Source organism: Brachycentrus maculatus, unplaced genomic scaffold, assembly GCF_059751285.1.
Source record: "Brachycentrus maculatus isolate JH-2025_06_01 unplaced genomic scaffold, ASM5975128v1 h1tg000685l, whole genome shotgun sequence".
NCBI classification, from domain to species: domain Eukaryota; kingdom Metazoa; phylum Arthropoda; class Insecta; order Trichoptera; family Brachycentridae; genus Brachycentrus; species Brachycentrus maculatus.
Window position 1 is genome coordinate 65,024 of NW_028281417.1, and position 20,010 is coordinate 85,033.

The 20,010-nt window shown below is 37.8% G+C and overlaps 1 protein-coding gene across 1 annotated transcript in view; it reads right to left on the reverse strand.

Annotated features, from left to right (window-relative positions):
• Nucleotides 1-1,000: 1,000 nt before the first annotated feature.
• Nucleotides 1,001-20,010, reverse strand: part of LOC148300611 (uncharacterized) — a 58,596-nt gene continuing 39,586 nt past the window's right edge. Inside the window, exons 10-17 of the mRNA XM_088274527.1 lie at nucleotides 19,757-19,980; nucleotides 18,267-18,441; nucleotides 17,104-17,283; nucleotides 16,202-16,497; nucleotides 14,191-14,380; nucleotides 10,543-10,682; nucleotides 5,557-5,728; nucleotides 1,001-4,837 (exon numbers count right to left, since the gene is read on the reverse strand). Of these exons, the coding sequence (XP_088130653.1) occupies nucleotides 3,217-4,837; nucleotides 5,557-5,728; nucleotides 10,543-10,682; nucleotides 14,191-14,380; nucleotides 16,202-16,497; nucleotides 17,104-17,283; nucleotides 18,267-18,441; nucleotides 19,757-19,980 (2,998 nt within the window). The 3' untranslated portion in view covers nucleotides 1,001-3,216. The remainder of the gene's footprint in view (nucleotides 4,838-5,556; nucleotides 5,729-10,542; nucleotides 10,683-14,190; nucleotides 14,381-16,201; nucleotides 16,498-17,103; nucleotides 17,284-18,266; nucleotides 18,442-19,756; nucleotides 19,981-20,010) is intronic.

The following is a 20,010-nucleotide window of genomic DNA, read 5'->3' on the forward strand; positions in this document are numbered from 1 at the left end:
CTGACTTATGTAGTTTATTTTAAAGTTTTCTGCCTGACTTATGTAGTTTATTTTTAAGTTTTCGGCCTGACCTTTGAAGTTCATTTTACAGCCTTAAACCTCTCCCATGTAGCACATTTTAAAACCTTTGGTCGTACGTTTTGACGTATGTAGTTAAGATGAAGAAGAATCCGATAAAAACTATACTGTATATTTATATATATATATATATATATATATATATATATATATATATATATATATATATATATATATATATATATATATATACTAACTATATATATATATATATATATATATATATATATATATATATATATATATATATATATATATATATATATATATATATATATATATATATATATATATATATATATATATATATATATATATATATATATATATATATATATATATATATATATATATATATATATATATATATATATATACATATATATATATATATATAGGAAAAAAGTTCATTTAAAACAAATCTTGTTGAGGATTATGCTGACATCTAGCGGTGGAGAGCGAAACTTATTTTAAAGCGTTTGAAGTAATCATGAAACATAGGCTATTGGACAACTAAGATTTGATGCAAAAAATAAATAAATTGCACTTTTTAAAATCACTAATATTTAAATGATAACGAAAATGTTACTATACATGTTGAAATAATTTAATTTGTAACGTTATATAACAATTTTATTTTTATTTTTTTAATATTACTAAGTGTAATAATAATATTGACGATATATAAATTATTATTCGTCGAAATAAAAACAAACAAATTTATTTTTACGTATTTCATTTATTTCATATACTTCATACATTTGAATATTTTTTTTAAAAAATAGAATACACTGGCAGTGTTCATATGAACAATTTACTAAACCTAATTTTTTTCAATATTATTTTTAAATTAAATAATTTATTTTATTATAGTTATAAAGGTATAAAAATAATACAAAATATAAAAAAATATATTTTTTTTAAAGTACGTTATGGTAGTTTTTAAAACAGCTTATCATGGTGGAAAATTCTTAGTTAAATACCAAAAAATCTTTTCTATATTTAATTTGACAACGCTTCTTTTCATTCGCGATCAACAGAACGCCTCATCAATCAATGAAGTGGCCTGTAGGATGCTTATAATGCGTCGTATTGCCGTTTTGTAGAGGTGAGATTATAAGTTGAATCAAACATTGGTCCTTAGATTAAAAAAAATGGTAATTTTTCAACAATGTCTAAAAAAGGTCAATAAACTGTATTTTATAACTATATATTAATTATCTTACAGTATTTCGATACAAGCATTAATTATAACTTATAACATAACACTCTACGTATAGTAATATACCTAGAGTGTTAGGTATAGTAATATAACATTCTCCTTATCATTCATCGTTCACTATTATATTATCAAAGTGGTATTACACCAAGGTAGATGATTTCATATATTTGGGTAGTATGTTTTCTAGGGATGGAAAGATTGATAAAGACATAGAAAGGAGAGTGAATGCTGGGAACAGAGTGAATGGTGCACTAAAATCAGTTTTAGCAAATAAAAATCTATCAGCGGAAGCTAAACTGGCAGTACACAATGCAGTTCTGGTTCCGACCCTTATGTATGAAAGCGAAGCATGGAGTTGGCAAAAGAAGGATGAAAGCAGACTGAATGCAGTCGAAATGCGATCGCTCAGCCAAATGTGTGGCAAAACGATGTTTGATAGATGTTCGAATGATGAAATAAGGAAAGAATGTAAGGCTGAGATAAGCATTATCGATAAAATTAAGAAAGGTGTGTTGAGATGGTTTGGACATGTGGAGCGTATGAGTGAAGAAAGAACGGTTAAACAAATTTATGAGGCGAATGTAGTTGGAAAAAGAAGCAGAGGACGACCGAGGAAAACTTGGCACAATCAGGTATGTCAAATACTTGAAAGCGGCCGGGTCAGGAGTCGTAATAATCGTCGGGTATGTATGAGGAGATGCAAGAATGTAGAAGAGGCAAAGAATGTTTGCAAAGACCGAGTGGTTTGGCATTCGATTCTCTCTGCCTACCCCTGCGGGAAGCGGCGTGATGGTTAGTTAGTTAGTTAGTTAGTTATTACACAATGTGAACGATGAATGATAAGGAGAGTTAATATGCATACTTTTTACTATACTATAGTATACTAAAAAAATTATATTATATAAAACTTGAAGTTTAAAATATGTTTAAATATAATATCACGAGTAATTGGATTTTAAAAACCCAGTAAATTACCAGCGCTTTACACCATGCTTCAAAAACCCATAGCGCAGTTAGATTTTAGCTGTCAGTAGAATTCCGGTTGTGAAGTCTTGTGGTTAGTGTCGCAGACTCTCAAGTCAGAGTTTCTCGGTTCGAACCCACTCTACCACAATTTGATACCTATTTCTAATAATGAGCCGCTTAGGCTCACATACATAGTATGAAATTGAAATATTTTTGTAAATAATAAAAGCAGAAATATTTCTCTTCAAAAAAATATAAATGGTCGTTTCTACATTGATAAATTCAAAAGTTTAATATTTATTGATTCGGCGTTAATTTAGTGGAATAAATGATGTTTTACATATAAAAAAATCCAACGACTTATGACAATTCGCTCACTCCTTTCAAGAACGTCATAAATCAAAAATCGTCAATTTTCAGTTGTGCATGTTTTCGGAATGCCAAGAAAATGTACTATATCCCAGCAAAAGCGGCATAGTTTTAACTTAATATTTACCCGCTACAGGACAGAAAGTGTTGTTTTTGCATTTTGAAGACAAGGTATTGTTTAATAATTTTTTTAAATATACTAAATATTTTTCAAATGGAGAAGAAACCTTCAGGTTTTACCTAAAAAGATCTGTTGCACAGTAAAAAGTTCAAAAAGTGGCTTGATATTTATTTTTAACACATTGTATTTTATTTTTAAACTTTAAAAACGTTCTCCTGAAAAATCAAGATTTTTGATTTATGACGTTCTTGAAAGGAGTGAGCGAATTGTCTTAAAAGTAGTTCTGTATACGACCAAACATAAGAAAGCTTTGTGGCTGAATAATTTTAACACCATTATTTAAATATGAAAATGAAATATTTACTTAGACAAAAATATTTCTCTTTAAAAAAACTGATAGAATGTATTATTTTTTTGGTTGGACTTTTCATTACTTGGTCAAATATTAACAGCCAAACAATCACAATACGACTTCTTCGGATTCCCTCTGTTTTTGTGCTTCTAGAAGTCGTTTCCTGACTGCGTTCGGATTGTAGCTGAGTCTAAAGTTCCTCCTTCCTCTTTTGATGATCCGGCTTCCCGCCAGGGCTCTGGGAAGTTCTACTTTCTTCACTTTTCCCGTTCTGGCCCCAAACTGGGTAGTCCCAGATGAAATTTTAGCAAAAGATGGCACTGTTGGTTCCACCGACTCCTCCCTGGCGCTTTGAAAAGGCTTTTTATCCGTTCTTTGGACAGCTTTATGCCTCGCTTCTTCGAAAACGTCGTTGTCTCTTCTGTAAGACTTCTTTGAATCGTCTCTGTTGCTTATGTGATGAACAGCGTCTCTAGCTGGAAGGTCAATCAACCTTTGGTTTTTAAAACCACCTTGGATTTCCGCTTTTGAAACTGGTTCAACATCGCCTAACCCATTCCAGTTTTCATTTTTGTCACCCGGTACTTTTACATTGACTGCGTAATCTTTTAACTCTACCTTTTCTATCCTGCCGAGCGGTTTCTTTAGCTCTGCGTCTTTTGGTGACACCTCGTAGAATACTTGTCCATTGCTAACTACAGATTTTGATGCGTCATCGGTTAGATTTTCTAAATTTTCTTGTGTTTTGAGCGATTTTGATGATCTGTGATTTCCAAATCTGGATTCGTCTGATTCAAAGGCTGTAGACACGTGGCGTTTGACTTCATAATCGAACGGATCCGAGTTTGATGAAATTCTGCGATCGCTGATAGATCTATCATATGTTTCCCTGTCATTCCAGCTCCGGCGTCTTTCATCTTGATTGCTAGGTTCTGAATACCTTCTGTCTCCGTTGAACAACTTTCGATTATTTCTTGAAGTGAAATTTCTAAAACTGTTTACGTAGCTTTCTTCTGGCAGTCCCAAATTGACCTTATGCTCGTCTTCGAATTTCTCTGCCTTGTTTTCAAGAGTGACTGGTACAAATTCTGGATTGAATCTAGATCTTATCCCATAGTTCTGTCCCGATCTTTTTTCGACTACCACACTAGTTCTGCTGTCATCTTTTGAACCAAATGTTTTACCAATTTCCTCAATTTGTTTTTCTTCCTTCAGCAACCTCTCCAGGTTCGCTTTTGCATCTTTGTCCGTGATCTTCACCGGCTCATCTACTGTAAACACTTCAACAGCTTCACCTGAGAAATTTTCTAGTTTATCATCTATTCCCTTCGAGTCTTCTTTTTTACTTGAATTATTCTTCACAATCCTTCCTCTTTTGTCCATTGGATCTGCTGGTTTACCCATATTACTGCTCGATATCAAAACCAGTCCATCATCGCTAATTTTACCATCGTTAGTATTATTCATTCCGTTTTCTTTGTCTCTTCCACTTCTAGAACCATCTAATGGAGCTTCAGTTGTCATTTTTGATTCCGGTATCTTATCCGTGGCACCTTCCATAGATTTTTGATCTACTTTATCGTCTTTCCTTCTATCTGCTTCCTGATTCACATCCGGTCTTCTGTCGAAACCGTTGCGTGGACCGTTGCTCCTTCCGTTTTCAGCATCGAATTTGTAATAAGTTGAATTTGGGGGTCCATTTTTGTGCAGATACGAAACAGGCCAATATCTGAAAACAATAAATATATTTTCATGTTTTAAAGGGTTATTAGAAAACCAAAGTGATATTTGGCGTATGTAAAGAAATATATAAATCTATAACTAACTAACTAACCATCACGCCGCTTCCCCGCAGGGGTAGGCAGAAGAATAGAACGCCACACCAATCTGTCCTTGGAAACATTCTTCGCCTCTTCCACGTTCATGCTTCTCCTCATACATACCCGCCGATTATTACGACTCCTAACCTGACCACTTTCAAGTATTTGGCAAACCTGATCGTACCATGTTTTTCTCGGTTTTCTTTGCTCCTTTTCCCAATTACATTCGCCTCATAAATTTGTTTTACCGTTCTTTCCTCACTCATTCGTTCCACATGTCCAAACCATCTCAACACGCCTTTCTTAATTTTATCGATAATGCTTATCTCAGCTTTGCATTCCTCCCTTATTTCACTATTCGAACATCTATCGTACATTGTCTTGTCGCACATTCTTCTGAGAGATCGCATTCCGACTTCATTCAGTCTACTTTCAGCCTTCTTTTGCCAACTCCATGTTTCACTTCCATACATTAGGGTCGGAACCAGGATTCCGTTGTGTACTGCCAGTTATACCTATTTTAAACATATCGTATAGGAAAATGAAGAGAATGACAGAGTTTAGTATTTGTCAGTGCCGGTTTTTTTTTCTTTGTGTTTCCCTGGATATATTGTATAGTATAATATACCTCGGTGTTCCGAATCCTCCTGGTTTAGGTGGATCCAGGAATCCTGAGTCCTCGGGATCCTCTGGTATCCTGACTGGAACCCAGTGTGGTCTGTCTGGTCCATGCTGTGAAGGGCCATGGCTGTGGTGGTACTTTATGGGGTTCCTCTCGACGGTTGGGACTCGGACGTAGCCTAGAAAGAAAAACGGAAACTTAAACTTATTCACCAAATAACCAGTTAACCATCACGTCTCTTCCCCGCAGGCGTAGAGGATACAATGCCACACCAGTCTGCCTTTGCAAACAATCTTCGCGTATTCCAAATTCATGCATCTTCTGTATCAAGTATTTGGACACACTCAAAATACAACATTTTGAGTGTGTCCAAATACTTGTTCACAAAATCTGGATTATCTCCAATTACAGGAGTCATTTTCATATTATTTTTTGATGAGATGTCAACAAAAAAAAAACATCTTCTAATACATTATTCTAACACTTTTCTGCACCCAGAGGTACATTGGGCACTACATCGTATTGATGGAGTGTTATCTTGATATTTACTAACATAAAGGCAAGGTGATCACTCTTGCACTTGCAGGGACCAATCCAGGGTAGTATTTAAAAAAATATTAGAGTGTAAAATCACTAATATATATTTTTACCCCCCTCCCCTGGGAATCGAACCCGGGACTTCCAGCTCGCTTCACACGCTAACATCTTCATCTTTGATGAAATGTCAAAAAATAATATGGTTATAATATATATGTAGATCTTCTTCCACTACCTCTGTATGTAACAGTATGATATCGTTATTTTAGCGTATTGAGTGATGTAATTGATATTTTTCCACCGTGTGATTTGTGCAATGTCTCAAAGCGTCCAAAAACTGCACGTTATGGATTTTTTGCTGTGCAAACTTAGTGGACATCGTGAATTTATGGTCTTACCTGGTTTTAGATTGTTCTAATCGTTGTAATATGACTGGGGTCCATATCTTTACTGGTATAATTAGTCATTTTGGTATTTTTAGTGATGTGATTAACATTTTTCCACCGTGTGATCTGTGCAACGTCTCAAAGCGTCCAAAAACTGCACGTTATGGATTTTTTGCTGTGCAAACTTAGTAGACATCCTGGATTTAGTGCCTTACCTGTGCAGGTATGATAAGATATTTCTGTGCAGGTGTGATAAGGCATTTTAGTATATTGAAGGGTATGATAAAAAAAAATCCACTATGTGATCTATGCATTATTTTGAAGTACCGTAGAACGGGGCTACTTGAACTTTGATGTGTTACTTGTTTATTATTATATTGGGTGATTTTAACCTGCAGTCGGCAAGAAATATAACAAGTGTAGAAGATGACCTCACTTTTCTGAAATTATCCGGGACATTGGTCTGTATGTTCCCGATAGTTACCTAAGACAGCGTCGACATAGATTGTTTCACATTCCGATACACAGGACCAACCTGCCGATGGTTATGCCTGTAGGAAGAGCTACCGCTATGTTGAACAATATCACATTGGATATTGATCTGTTCCATGTGTCCGAAGGAGTTTTCCGAAGCGGGATTCTTCTACACCTTTAAGTCTTCTTGCTTACTTTTAATATATACGCCTTGAATATTGTTTGTTATGTATATATTATTTTTTTGTTGAATAAATTGAATAAATTGAATTGAATTGAATTGAGCCCAGTACAAAAAAAAATTAGATCTGTATTTGGTCTACGGTACAATAATGAACGTATAAGTGTCACCTGTCAAAGAAACAATGAATCATGTGTATAAGTTCATACAATAACAAATACAGATTAATTTTTTTTTGTACTAGGCTCAAGTAACTCATCAAAGTTCAAGTATCCCCGTTCTACGGTATCCAAAAACTTCAAGTGATGAAATTTTTGCTGTGAAAACTGGATAGACTTCTTGAATTTAGTGTCTTGCATAATCTAGGGTTATTACATTCGTGGTAGTATGACTGGGGTCCATTTCTTTGCAGGTGTGATTAGGTATTTTAGTATATTGCATGATGTGATACAAAATTTTCTACCATTTGATCTGTGCCATGTCTTGAAGTGATGGATTTTTTGCTGTGCAAACTTAATGGACATCGTGAATTTATGGTCTTACCTGGTTTTAGATTGTTATAATCGTTGTAATATGACTAGGGTCCATTTCTTTACTAGTTTTATTAGTCACAATAGTATTTTTAGTGATGTGATTACCATTTTTCCACCGTGTGATCTGTGCAATGTCTCAAAGCGTCCAAAAACTTCATGTTATGGATTTTTTGCTGTGCAAACTTAATGAACATCGTGAATTTATGGTCTTACCTGGTTTTAGATTGTTATAATCATTGTATTAAGACTGGAGTCCATTATTTTACTGCATGATTATGTCATTTTGGTATTATTAGTGATATTATAAACATTTTTCCACCGTGTGATCTGTGCAGTATTTCAAAGTGTCCAAAAACTCCATGTTATGGATTTTTTGCTGTGCAAACTTAATGCACATCGTGAATTTATGGTCTTACCTGGTTTTAGATTGTTATAATCATTTATGTAAGACTGGAGTCCATTTTTTTACTGTATGATTATTCAATTTTGGTATTATTAGTGATGTTATAGACATTTTTCCACCGTGTGATCTGTGCAGTATCTCAAAGTGTCCAAAAACTTCACATTATGGATTTTTTGCTGTGCAAACATAGTGGACATCGTGAATTTATTTTTGGTCTTACCTGGTTTTAGATTGTTATAATCGTTGTAATATGACTGGGGTCCATATCTTTACTGGTTTTATTAGTCACAATAGTATTTTTAGTGATGTTATTAACATTTTTCCACCGTGTGATCTGTGCAATGTCTCAAAGCGTCCAAAAACTCCACGTTATGGATTTTTCGCTGTGCAAACTGGATGGACATTGTGAATTTATGGTCTTACCTGGTTTTAGATTGTTATAATCGTTGTAATATGACTAGGGTCCATATCTTTACTGGTTTTATTAGTCACAATAGTATTTTTAGTGATGTGATTACCATTTTTCCACTGTGTGATCTGTGCAATGTCTCAAAGCGTCCATAAACTTCATGTTTTGGATTTTTTGCTGTGCAAACTTACTGAACATCGTAAATTTATGGTCTTACCTGGTTTTAGGTTATTCTAATCGTTGTAATATGACTGGGGTCCATATCTTTACTGGTATGATTAGTCACAATAGTATTTTTAGTGATGTTATTAACATTTTTCCACCGTGTGATCTGTGCAGTATCTCAAAGCGTCCAAAAACTTCACATTATAGATTTTTTGCTGTGCAAACTTAATGGACATCGTGAATTTATGGTCTTACCTGGTCATAGATTGTTATAATCGTTGTAATATGACTGGGGTCCATATCTTTACTGGTATAATTAGTCATTTTGGTATTTTTAGTGATGTTATTAACATTTTTCCACCGTGTGATCTGTGCAATGTCTCAAAGCGTCCAAAAACTCCACGTTATGGATTTTTCGCTGTGCAAACTGGATGGACATCTTGAATTAAGCGTCTTACCTGGTCTAGGGTTATTACATTCGTCGTAGTACGACTGGGGTCCGTCCCTATACAGGTCGTCCCAATATCTTCGGTCGGAGTTCGGGAAAAATGGTCTACCAGTAAAACGGTGACGTCCTAACAAGGAACAACAACTATATACAAGAACATACAAAATGTACAACATTTGGTTTCACCCCGCTTACAAAATGGCAATTTTCCTTTCTCGTACTGATCATTCAAAAATTACACATAATTTTTTTGAATTACCCAACGTCCAAGTGACTCTGAAATCTAGCTACGGCTTATGCAACACCACTTATCTCAGGTCATCCCTACTCAGGCTTCAACTTTTTAAGTTTCATAGCCTATGCCTACTCGTGAGTGGATTTACACTTGATGTTTAAAGTAACTATAATTTCATGTTATTCATGAGTGACAATTCTAGGCAAAAACACTTGTATTACTTATAATCCGAAGCGAGGTACCAAAAGAACCCAGTTGATGTTTGTATGGAAATCGTACTACGCAGCAAGTACCAACTCGCTGCCAACTGAGACATAGGCGGTACGTCCGCTCCAATACGCCGTCATTCAGCGACTGAATGCGTGAGTTGGGGAACTGACGAGATGATTGATTGGTTGATCAATTATCTTATCAATTTACCACTACACTGTTTGACAGATGAGGTCATTGACATTTGTCTGATGGGCACTCCGGTGGATGAATAAATCTTTTGAATTAATTTCAATTCATACAGATTAATGGTCTCTAACTTACTAACTAACTATCTTCCGCTTCCCCTAAGGAATGGGCGGAGAGAAAATAACGCTACACTAATCTGTCTTTGCAAGCAATTATTGCCTCTTCCATATTCATACATTTTCTCCTAAATACACGCCGATTCCTGAGCCAACCACTTTCAAAAATTTGAAATACTTAATCAAGTCAAATTTTACTTGGTCTTCCTCTGCTTTTATTACCCACCACATTCTCGTCCTCTGAATTTGATCATCTCAATTACATTTTAATTTTATTTGATACTAAATATGTTTAAGTTTTTCAAATACTTGGGTGTGATCAGGTCAATTGGTGCAATCAGTGAGCATGTATAAGGAGACGCATGAACGTGGAAGAGGCGATGATCATTTGCAGAGACAGAGTGGGATGGCTTTCTTCTCTCTCTGCCTACCTTCGAGGAGAATCAGCGTGATGGTTAGTTAAGTTTTTTTGATCATGTACAATAATGGATAGGAATGCCCATGTCAATATAATGCAAGAAAACACAATGGCCCAAATTGCTCTTCAAGGGAACCCAGGCTTCCGTCTGGGTTCTCTTCTTCCGAAGACCACTTGGAAGACCTCCAAAGCGATGGCCTGACAGCTGCCAGTCCTCGTCGCAAGAGACATATAACGAAACAGGCAGCTACGAGGATCTTTTAGCAGGAAAAAGAAGCAGAAGAATACCTGGGTCTTTTCGGTCGTTGTGACCAGGTCTGTCCCAGGGTAGCAAGGCTTGGTGGGGAGCAGATGGGCTGGAGTGGGCGTAAGGGTAGTACTGATCGCTGCATGGACGCCATTGCTCGCGAGACGCACCTACGTAACACCTGAAAACATCGCATTTATTTGATTTTATTTGGAAATTTTATAAACAGTTACATCAAGCACAAACAATTATTGACTAAAATATAATAGACTCGAGGGTGGCTCGATGATTTGGGGGCCACACGAGCTTAAGTACTCTCTTAAGGTAGAGAAAGTCCAAAAGAAGTTTCTGAGGTATCTCTACATGAGAGAGTACGGTTATTATCCTCGGCTCTACCCGACCCAGTTCCTCCAGGGTATGCTCGGCTACAATAGTTTAGAGACTAGAAGGAATGTGTATTTGATTTTGCATTTTTATACATTGTTGCGCGGTATGATCGATAATCCTGAAACTATCCGGGACATTGGTCTGTATGTTCCCGATAGTTAGCTAAGACAGCGTCAGCATGGATTGTTTCACATTCCTATACACAGGACCAACCTGCCGATGGTTGTACCTGTAAGAAGAGCTACCGCTATGTTGAACAATATTTCATTGGATATTGATCTGTGCCATGTGAATGAAGGAGTTTTCCGAAGCGGGATTCTTCTACAACTCAAGCAATAGTTCTTTCTTATATTTTTTTAATGTATTTTGTATACGCTTTAATTTTTTTGTTTGTAATGTATATGTTAATTGAAAATAAATAACTAACTAACTAACTAACCATCACGCCGCTTCCCCGCAGGGGTAGGCAGATGGAATAGAGCGCCACACCACTCTGTCCTTGCAAACATTCTTCGCCTCTTCCACGTTCATGCATCTCCTCATACATACCCGCCGATTGTTACGACTCCTAACCTGACCACTTTCAAGTATTTGGCATACCTGATCGTGCCATGTTTTTCTCGTTCTTCCTCTGCTTCTTTTCCCGCTAACATTCGCCTCATAATTTTTTTTTACTGTTCTTTCCTCACTCATTTGTTCTTCATGTCCAAACCATCTCAACACACCTTTCTTAATTTTATCGGTAATGCTTATCTCAGCTTTGCATTCCTTCCTTATTTCACTATTCGTACATCTATCATACATCGTTTTGTCGCACATTCTTCTGAGAGATCGCATTTCGACTGCATTCAGTCTACTTTCATCCTTCTTTTGCCAACTCCATGTTTCACTTCCATACATTAGAGTTGGAACCAGGACTCCGTTGTGCACTGCCAGTTTAGCTTCCGCTGATAAATAAATTGAAAATTGAAAATTATAATTGCGTAGAATAAGTGTGGGTGGATGAAGTTGTAAAAATGGCAGCCACGGTAAAAGTCTACCAAATAATTATCAGACCCGCACTCCGTTATGACTCCGAATGCTACACGATGTATAATACCTACTCTAGGCTACTAGAAACTGCTGGAATGCTTAGATGGTCAGCTGGAGTGTCCCTTAGAGATGAAATAAAGAGTTCACGCATTCGTGGCAGCCTGGCTGTAACAGGCATCAAGAGTAAGGTAGAGGAAAGGCAATTGGAGGTGGTATGGGCACATAGGACGCAGAGAACCTGATCATATTATGAACCAGGCAATCGCCATGGATCTTCCTCCTTTAGATAATAAACCCTGATGATGACAAGGGTCTTGTCGAAACCGGTTGATTAAAGTGTACTTATAATAATAAAGTGTTTAAACAAAGTTGTTTTATTTTATAAAGTTCATAAAATGTGCCACAAAGTACCTGCCAAAAACATTCAAGAAAAGATCTCTCTTTCTACATATCAAATAAATAATCTACAGATGGCATATCTTGTATCATGGTGTCCTAAGCCATTACTAAAATACAAGTTTTCCAAGAAATGATTACTATTATTTAGTAACTTACCTTTTTACTTACCTTTTATGTATTAAGTAACATTTAAGATATATAAACCCTTATCCGCACCCCAATGGTGCATAGGGCACTGCATCATATAAACGCAGTGTTATCTTGATCGTTTAACACATGAAGGAAAGGTGATCAGCCCTCCGCTTCAGGTACCACCAGTCCAGGGTAATATTGAATAAATATGACAGTGAAAAAATCACTTTTATTTATTTTACCCCCCTTGGGAATCGAACCCGGGACCTCCAGAACGGTAGCCGAGCGTGCTGACCATTACACTACGGAGGCGGACAGAATAAGAAAGGATACAATTTAGAAACCTTATTCTTGAATTACTAGAACTTCACTAGAGACATCTATTGGTGAGATGTAAAGAAGCTTTTTACTAAGCAGAAACTTTTATATTAGTATGTGAGATCCGAATCCTGGATTATAATCTTTATGATGTTTCTAGTGAAGTTCTAGTGATTCAAGAACAATGTTTCAAAATTGGTTCGTATAAATATAAGTGATTTTTTCACTGTAATATTTAATCAATATTACCCTGGACTGGTACCTGAAGCGGAGGGCTGATCACCTTTCCTTCATGTGTAAACGATCAAGATAACACCGCGTTTATATGACACAGTGCCCTATGCACCATTGGGGTGCGGATAAGGGTTTTATTATTCTTATAATTAAATAGAACTTCCAAGAATTTGAGTAGTGTGGTTGTCAATAATGGGTAGAATTGGTGAACGTTACACGTGTGTAAAGTGATCACTTAAACCAGCCTATGACGGTCGCCAGCCCCGTAAATGCCCAGACTTCCATATTCTTCTTCATCTTTGATGAGATGTTAAAAAATAATATGAAAATAACTCCTGTAATTGGAGATAATCCAGATTTTGTGAACAAGTATTTGGACACACTCAAAATGTTGTAAATAAATTATCTGGTCAAATTATAAGCTTAATGATAAAAATGAAAATGGTATTTTCTGGCGTTTCTCATGTGTGTGATTATAATCCAGGATTCGGACCTCACATACTAATATAAGAGTTTCTGCTTGGTAAAAAACTTCTTTACATCTCACCAATATAAAAAAGGAATGTAAGGCTGAACGAGGAATAATTGAAAAGATTAGGAAGAGCTCTTTGCGGTGGTATGGACATGTGGAGCGAATGGATAGCGAGAGAATGAGTAAGAAAATATATGTGGCGAATGTGAGAGGGAAAACAGAACGAAGACGACCGAAAAAGACTTCGCACGATCAGATCAATCAGAACCTAAAATCTGAAAACCTAAAGTCAGCGTAATCGAAAGGGATGTATGACTAGATGTATGGATGTGAAGGATCCGAGGACAGAAGAGTGTGGCGTTCCATCCTCTCTGCCTAAGGTGTGATGGTAGTAGTAGTACTAGTTATTAAGTAACTTAATTTTATTCATTCAAACCCTTACCCGCACCCCAATGGTGCATAGGACACTGCATTATATAAACGCAGTGTTATCTTGATCGTAAACACATGAGGAAAGGTGATCAGCCCTCCGCTTCAGGTACCAGTCCAGGGTAGTATTGAATACATATTATAGTGAAATGTTCATTTATATTTATTTAACTCCCCCTGGGAATCGAACCCGGGACCTCCAGAACAGTAGCCGAGCGTGCTGACCATTACACTACGGAGGCGGACAAAATTTAATTTAATTTTATAAAGAGAGATATCTACTCACCAAGGATACTCCAGGCCTCTGGAGTGTCCACAGCGGTGCTTGGGGTGACAACAATAGTCCCACGAGCCGACTTCTCCTCCTTCCAGCTCACAGCTCCAGTAGCCCGCCAGCTTGTTGGGCGCACAGCGAGACCCCTTGCGGCATGGCCAACCCGACACCGTGAAATAGGACCACGTGTCCTGCCCGAGGTCTATAAAAAATACAAAATAAAATACATATCGCTCACTCCTTTCAAGAATGTCATAAATCAAAAATCGTCAATTTTCAGCTGTGCATGTTTTCGGAATGCCGAGAAAATGTACTATATCCCAGCAAAAGAGGCATATTTTTAACTCAATATTTACCCGCTACAGGGCAGAAAGTGTTGTTTTTGTATTTCGAAGAAAAGGTATTGTTTAATTATTTTTTTTAATATACTTAATATTTTTCAAATGAAAAAAAAACCTTTAGGTTTTCTAGTGAAGTTCTAGTGATTCATGAACAAGGTTTCTAAATTGGTTCATATATATAGAACTTCCAAGAATTTGAGTAGTGTGGTTGTCAATAATGCGTAGAATTGGTGAATGTTACACGTGTGTAAAGTGATCACTTAAACCAGCCTATGACGGTCGTAAGCCCCGTAAACGCCCAGGCTTCCATATTCTTCTTCATCTTTGATGAGATGTCAAAAAATAATATGAAAATAACTCCTGTAATTGAAGATAATCCAGATTTTGTGAACAAGTATTTGGACACACTCAAAATGTTCTTTAGGTTTTACCTTAAAAGATCTGGTGCACAGTAAATTGTTCAATAAGTGGCTTGATATTTATTTTTAATACATTGTATAATATTTTTAAACTTTAAAAACGTCCTCCACAAAAATCTAGTTTTTTGATTTATGACGTTCTTGAAAGGAGTGAGCTATATATGTATTATTGATTGATTGGCATTAATCTTCCTCTCCCGTGATATGTATTTGTAAATGAGAATATCAATATAAAATATAATACATACGGGCACACAACTTTTGTATTATTTTTATTATACAAATATTTTCGTGCCCTAATTTTGGGACACTCTGTCTGGCCATTCGTATGACCATGTTAATTAAGATGAACTGTATTTAAATGTGAAATATTATCTGAATGTGAAATATTGGTAAACGGAGAGATTTTGGAACAGGTAGATGATTTCGTGTATTTGGGTAGTAAGTTTTCTAGGGATGGAAAGATTGATAAAGAGATAGAAAGGAGAGTGAATGCTGGGAACAAAGTGAATGGTGCACTGAAATCAGTTATGGCAAATAAAAACCTATCAGCGGAAGCTAAACTGGCAGTGCACAACCTGGTTCCAACTCTAATGTATGGAAGTGAAACGTGGAGTTGGCAAAAGAAGGATGAAAGTAGACTAAATGCAGTCGAAATGCGATCTCTCAGAAGAATGTGTAACAAAAGGATGTATGATAGATGTGCGAATAGTGAAATAAGGAAGGAATGCAAAGCTGAGATAAGCATTATCGATAAAATTAAGAAAGGTGTGTTGAGATGGTTTGGACATGTAGAACAAATGAGTGAGGAAAGAACGGTAAAACAAATTTATGAGGCGAATGTTAGCGGGAAAAGAAGCAGAGGAAGACTGAGAAAAACATGGCACGATCAGGTATGCCAAATACTTGAAAGTGGTCAGGTTAGGAGTCGTAACAATCGGCGGGTATGTATGAGGAGATGCATGAACGTGGAAGAGGCGAAGAATGTTTGCAAGGACAGAGTGGTGTGGCGCTCTATTCTCTCTGCCTACCCCTGCGGGGAAGCGGCGTGATGGTTAGTTAGTTAGTTAGTTAACTGTATTTATCTGAAATATTTGTTGGTAGAATATACTCGGGTGATAGAGAAATCAGTGATTAAAGTTATACCTGCGCCGGGCCAGACATTGTGGCCCACGGAGCTGCCTACTAGAATCATACGGGCCAGAATGTCTGGCCTACAGATTGGTAAGAGTTAAAATAATACTGGTTAGATGTCCTCCTCACCTCCTGGCTCCTGCCTTCTATCCCCATCGTATCCATGATCATGATCCAGTGGTCTTGGAGGCCCGCTAGGCCCACTAGGCCCAGAGGGTCCCGGGTATCCAGGAAGTCCTCCAGGTCCAGACGGGCCTGGCCTATGGTGGTCTGGTTCCGCTGGTCCTAGATGCCCTGGTCTATGGTCCAGAGAAGGGTGGTCATGGTGACCGTAAGGAGGTCGGACTGGAGGACCACTTGGCCCATAGTGACCTGGTGGGCCATGGTCAGGACGTTCACTGGGATAAGAGGAATGATGATCGCCCCTGAAAAAGAAATCATTATTATGGTCGTATCAACATTTTTTAAACAATATACAAGTCTCCTTCTTCGTAGGACAAAACCTGTGTGGTGTTTTTTTTTAAATTTATTTTAAATTCTTTTCCATTTCACAATACATTATGATTCATTCATTCATTCAAACCCTCATCCACACCCCAATGGTGCATAGGGCACTGCATCATATAAAGGCAGTGTTATCTTGATCGTTAACACATGAAGGAAAGGTGATCAGCCCTCCGCTTCCGGTACCAGTCCAAGGTATCTGAGCCCACCATCCACCCGCAGCAGTTATAGAGTCCTGAGGGACTCTCTGTCAGCTGCACATAGAGGAAAATCTTAAAACCAGTCCAAGGTAATATTGAATAAATATAAGTGTGAAAAAATCGCTTATATTTATTTGGCCACCCCTGGAAATCGAACCCGGGACCTCCAGTACGGTAGCCGAGCGTGCTGACCATTACGCTACGGAGGCGGACATCCTATTACGATCGACTAAATCTATTTTTAGGACTGGTCAACTCATGAACTCATTGAGTACACACACCTAGAATTTAAAAATATATATGAGTATTTGTTTAAATATCACATACCCTGATGGTATCAGACCAAATCCAGGCGGTCCTACAGGTTCACATTCTGGGTCAAACGTATCGTAGGCGAAGAGCCAGTGGGTTTTGGCAGGAGTGTAGTCAATATCTGGCTGGAGGTCCCTCAGCTGGATATCGGACAAGAGGCAGTTGTCCTTATTGGGAGGTAAATCCGGGTCTGACCTGAAAACCAAGATACATAATGATTTACAACATGTTGAGTGTGTCCAAATACTTGTTCACAAAATCTGGATTGTCTCCAAATACAGGATAAAATACATAATGATGATGTGTAATTCTTGAAGGGCCGTTTTTGTGAAAAATCACCTCGAGAGGCAAGGAAGAAAACAATTGTATATATGAGCAATGTTTTATTACTGCGTGTGTTGCTATGCGTTTAACAGATGGCACTGCCAATTAAGTCTTATTGGGATAATCCAATTTTGATTTATAAACATATAAAGTTAATTTCGGTACGTGAAATATTGTGGATGAGTATCATCGTTGAACAAAAAACTAGAAAAAATATAAAAATATTTTAGTACCCAACCATGATACACGATTTACACACAACTAAGGTTTGATAGTCCCAAGAATTAACACCTGCAAGACACACAAGGTGGCTTGGTGGGTCTGCAAAAAAATATTTTAAATGTGTTTTTTTTTTAATAAATGTTTCTATATGGTATAGTTAATGTAAAAAAAATATATTAAAAAAAAAAAAGAAAAGAAAAGGCTCTAAGGAGCATATCTGGCAAGAGTCAACTAGATAGAATAAGGAGGACCAGGATAAGAGAAATATGCGAGATGGAAGATATTGTTAGGTGGGGAAGGTATTGAAGAAGACAATGGTAGACGCATGTGAGGTGAATGGAACCATCCAGACTCCCCCACATCGCACTGCACGGCCAAACCCAGGGTAGAGATGGATTGACAGCTGGGAATCCACATCGAGGAGGATAGTCCCTCTTAAAAACAGACCACAAGGCTCAAGACTCAAGGCAAGGCCTAGGAAGGAGAAAAAGAAGAAGAAAACACGATTAAATCAATAATTTTTAAACGTGGACTGTCGCGTCCAACTGTGGAAGTCCAAGAGGGAGGGCTTTGTTCAATACTGGACGCAAGAATAAGATTGAAGTAAGCAGTAAGTAAGCCAGATCACTCACGTGTAACTGAAGCTCATGCACTTGAAGTGGGGTGTCGGTTGACCGCTGCCTGTGCGGCCCGCGCGCAGCCGGTCCGCGCACAGCAGCTTGCACGCGTGCTCTGTGCCCAGGCGCGCGCCGTCGCGCACGGCGGACGGCAGCAGCTTGGCGGACGTGTCGTACTGTAGGTAGCACACTGCGGACAAGCAAAAATCACGAATGTAGCGTGCTGTATTGTGGTGTCCTTCTGTGTTATTGTTGAGACTTTGTACCAGGTTGTGAGATAGGGTTGTTCTTTATTTTTTATGTCCATCGTTCGTCAAGATTATGATAGGCGTGAATCAAGAAAAATATATGTGTATATACGTATGTATATATGTGTCGTTACTTGTGAAAGGGATCCGAAATAGAGTGTCGATAATGGTTGGGTGGTAATGCGATGATTGACCTCTGTTAATGTCTTTGCACTGTTCCGTGTCTGTCTGCTGTGCTGGTCGGGGCTGTGGGCGTCTGTGTACCAGCCAACGTCGAGTCGGAATCGGATCTAGCTGACTAATTGAACTAAACGCTAATCCCTTTCACTGCCTACACTGGGGTACTTCTAGAAAATTTGGTGATGGACTTACAGTCTTGTATTTATTTATATTTTGGCAGTGACAGGTATATTGAAAGCTTTTAAATGTAAATTCAGTAAAATCGGGATACAATTTTATATTGTTTCACATTTTCAAAAAATTTTGCAACTTAGTTCAAAAAAAAATTTGCTTAGCAAGAGCAGATCTGTCAGGAAGCCTAGATGCTTCTGTATCAGATCTGGGCATGCGGTGGGACAGCTTTCAATGGGGTGTCCTACTGTGACGCTTTTGGTCGGTCGAAATGTGGCTATGTCGTAGAATGCTACGCACTCTATGGACCGATATAGTCAGCAATGTGAATGTCCTCCAAAGAGCAAGAGCAGGGAGACTCTCAATCCCTGGTATAGAATACAGTCTCCTACTATCCTCAGCTTTTCTATCCCTCGTACAGAAAACAGCCTCTTACTATCATCAGGTTTTCCATCACTGGTACAAAAAACAGTCTCTTACTCTCGTTGGGTTTTCTAATACTAGTATATAATACAAATTCTTACTGTCCTCAGCTTTTCTGTCCCTAATACAGAATACAAACTCTTCCTCTCATTGGGTTCTATAATACATACTGGTATATAATACAAATTCTTACTGTCCTCAGCATTTCTATCCCTAATACAGAATACAGTCTCCTATCCTCAGATTATTTATCCTTGGCACAGAATACAGTATCTTACTATCATCAGATTTTCTAAAGCTATGACAGATTCTTACTATCGTCAGGCTTTCTAATCACTGGTATAAAACACAGTTTTTCTAATAAAGGTTTTCTAATACTTTATAATACAGACTCTTACTTTCCTCAAGTTTTATATCACTAATACAGAATACAGTCTCCTATCCTCAGATTATCCATCCCTGGCACAGAACGCAGTCTCTTACTCTCATCAGGTTTCCTGCCCCTGTCGCCCCCGTGCGGCCTGGAAGGGCGGTGCTGCGGCGTGTCCAGCCGGAAAGGGTCCCCCTCGCAGCCGCGCCCGTAGCTGCCGCGCTCGTACAGCGCGCAGGGGGGCGCCGGCGCCAGGGCGGAGCCCGACAGCGCCGAGGCGGGCGAGTCCGCCAGCAGGCAGTTCTCCGCGGGGGCACCTATCACGGGCGAACCGTGCCTGCAAGAGAGAAATTTATTTTATCTGCGA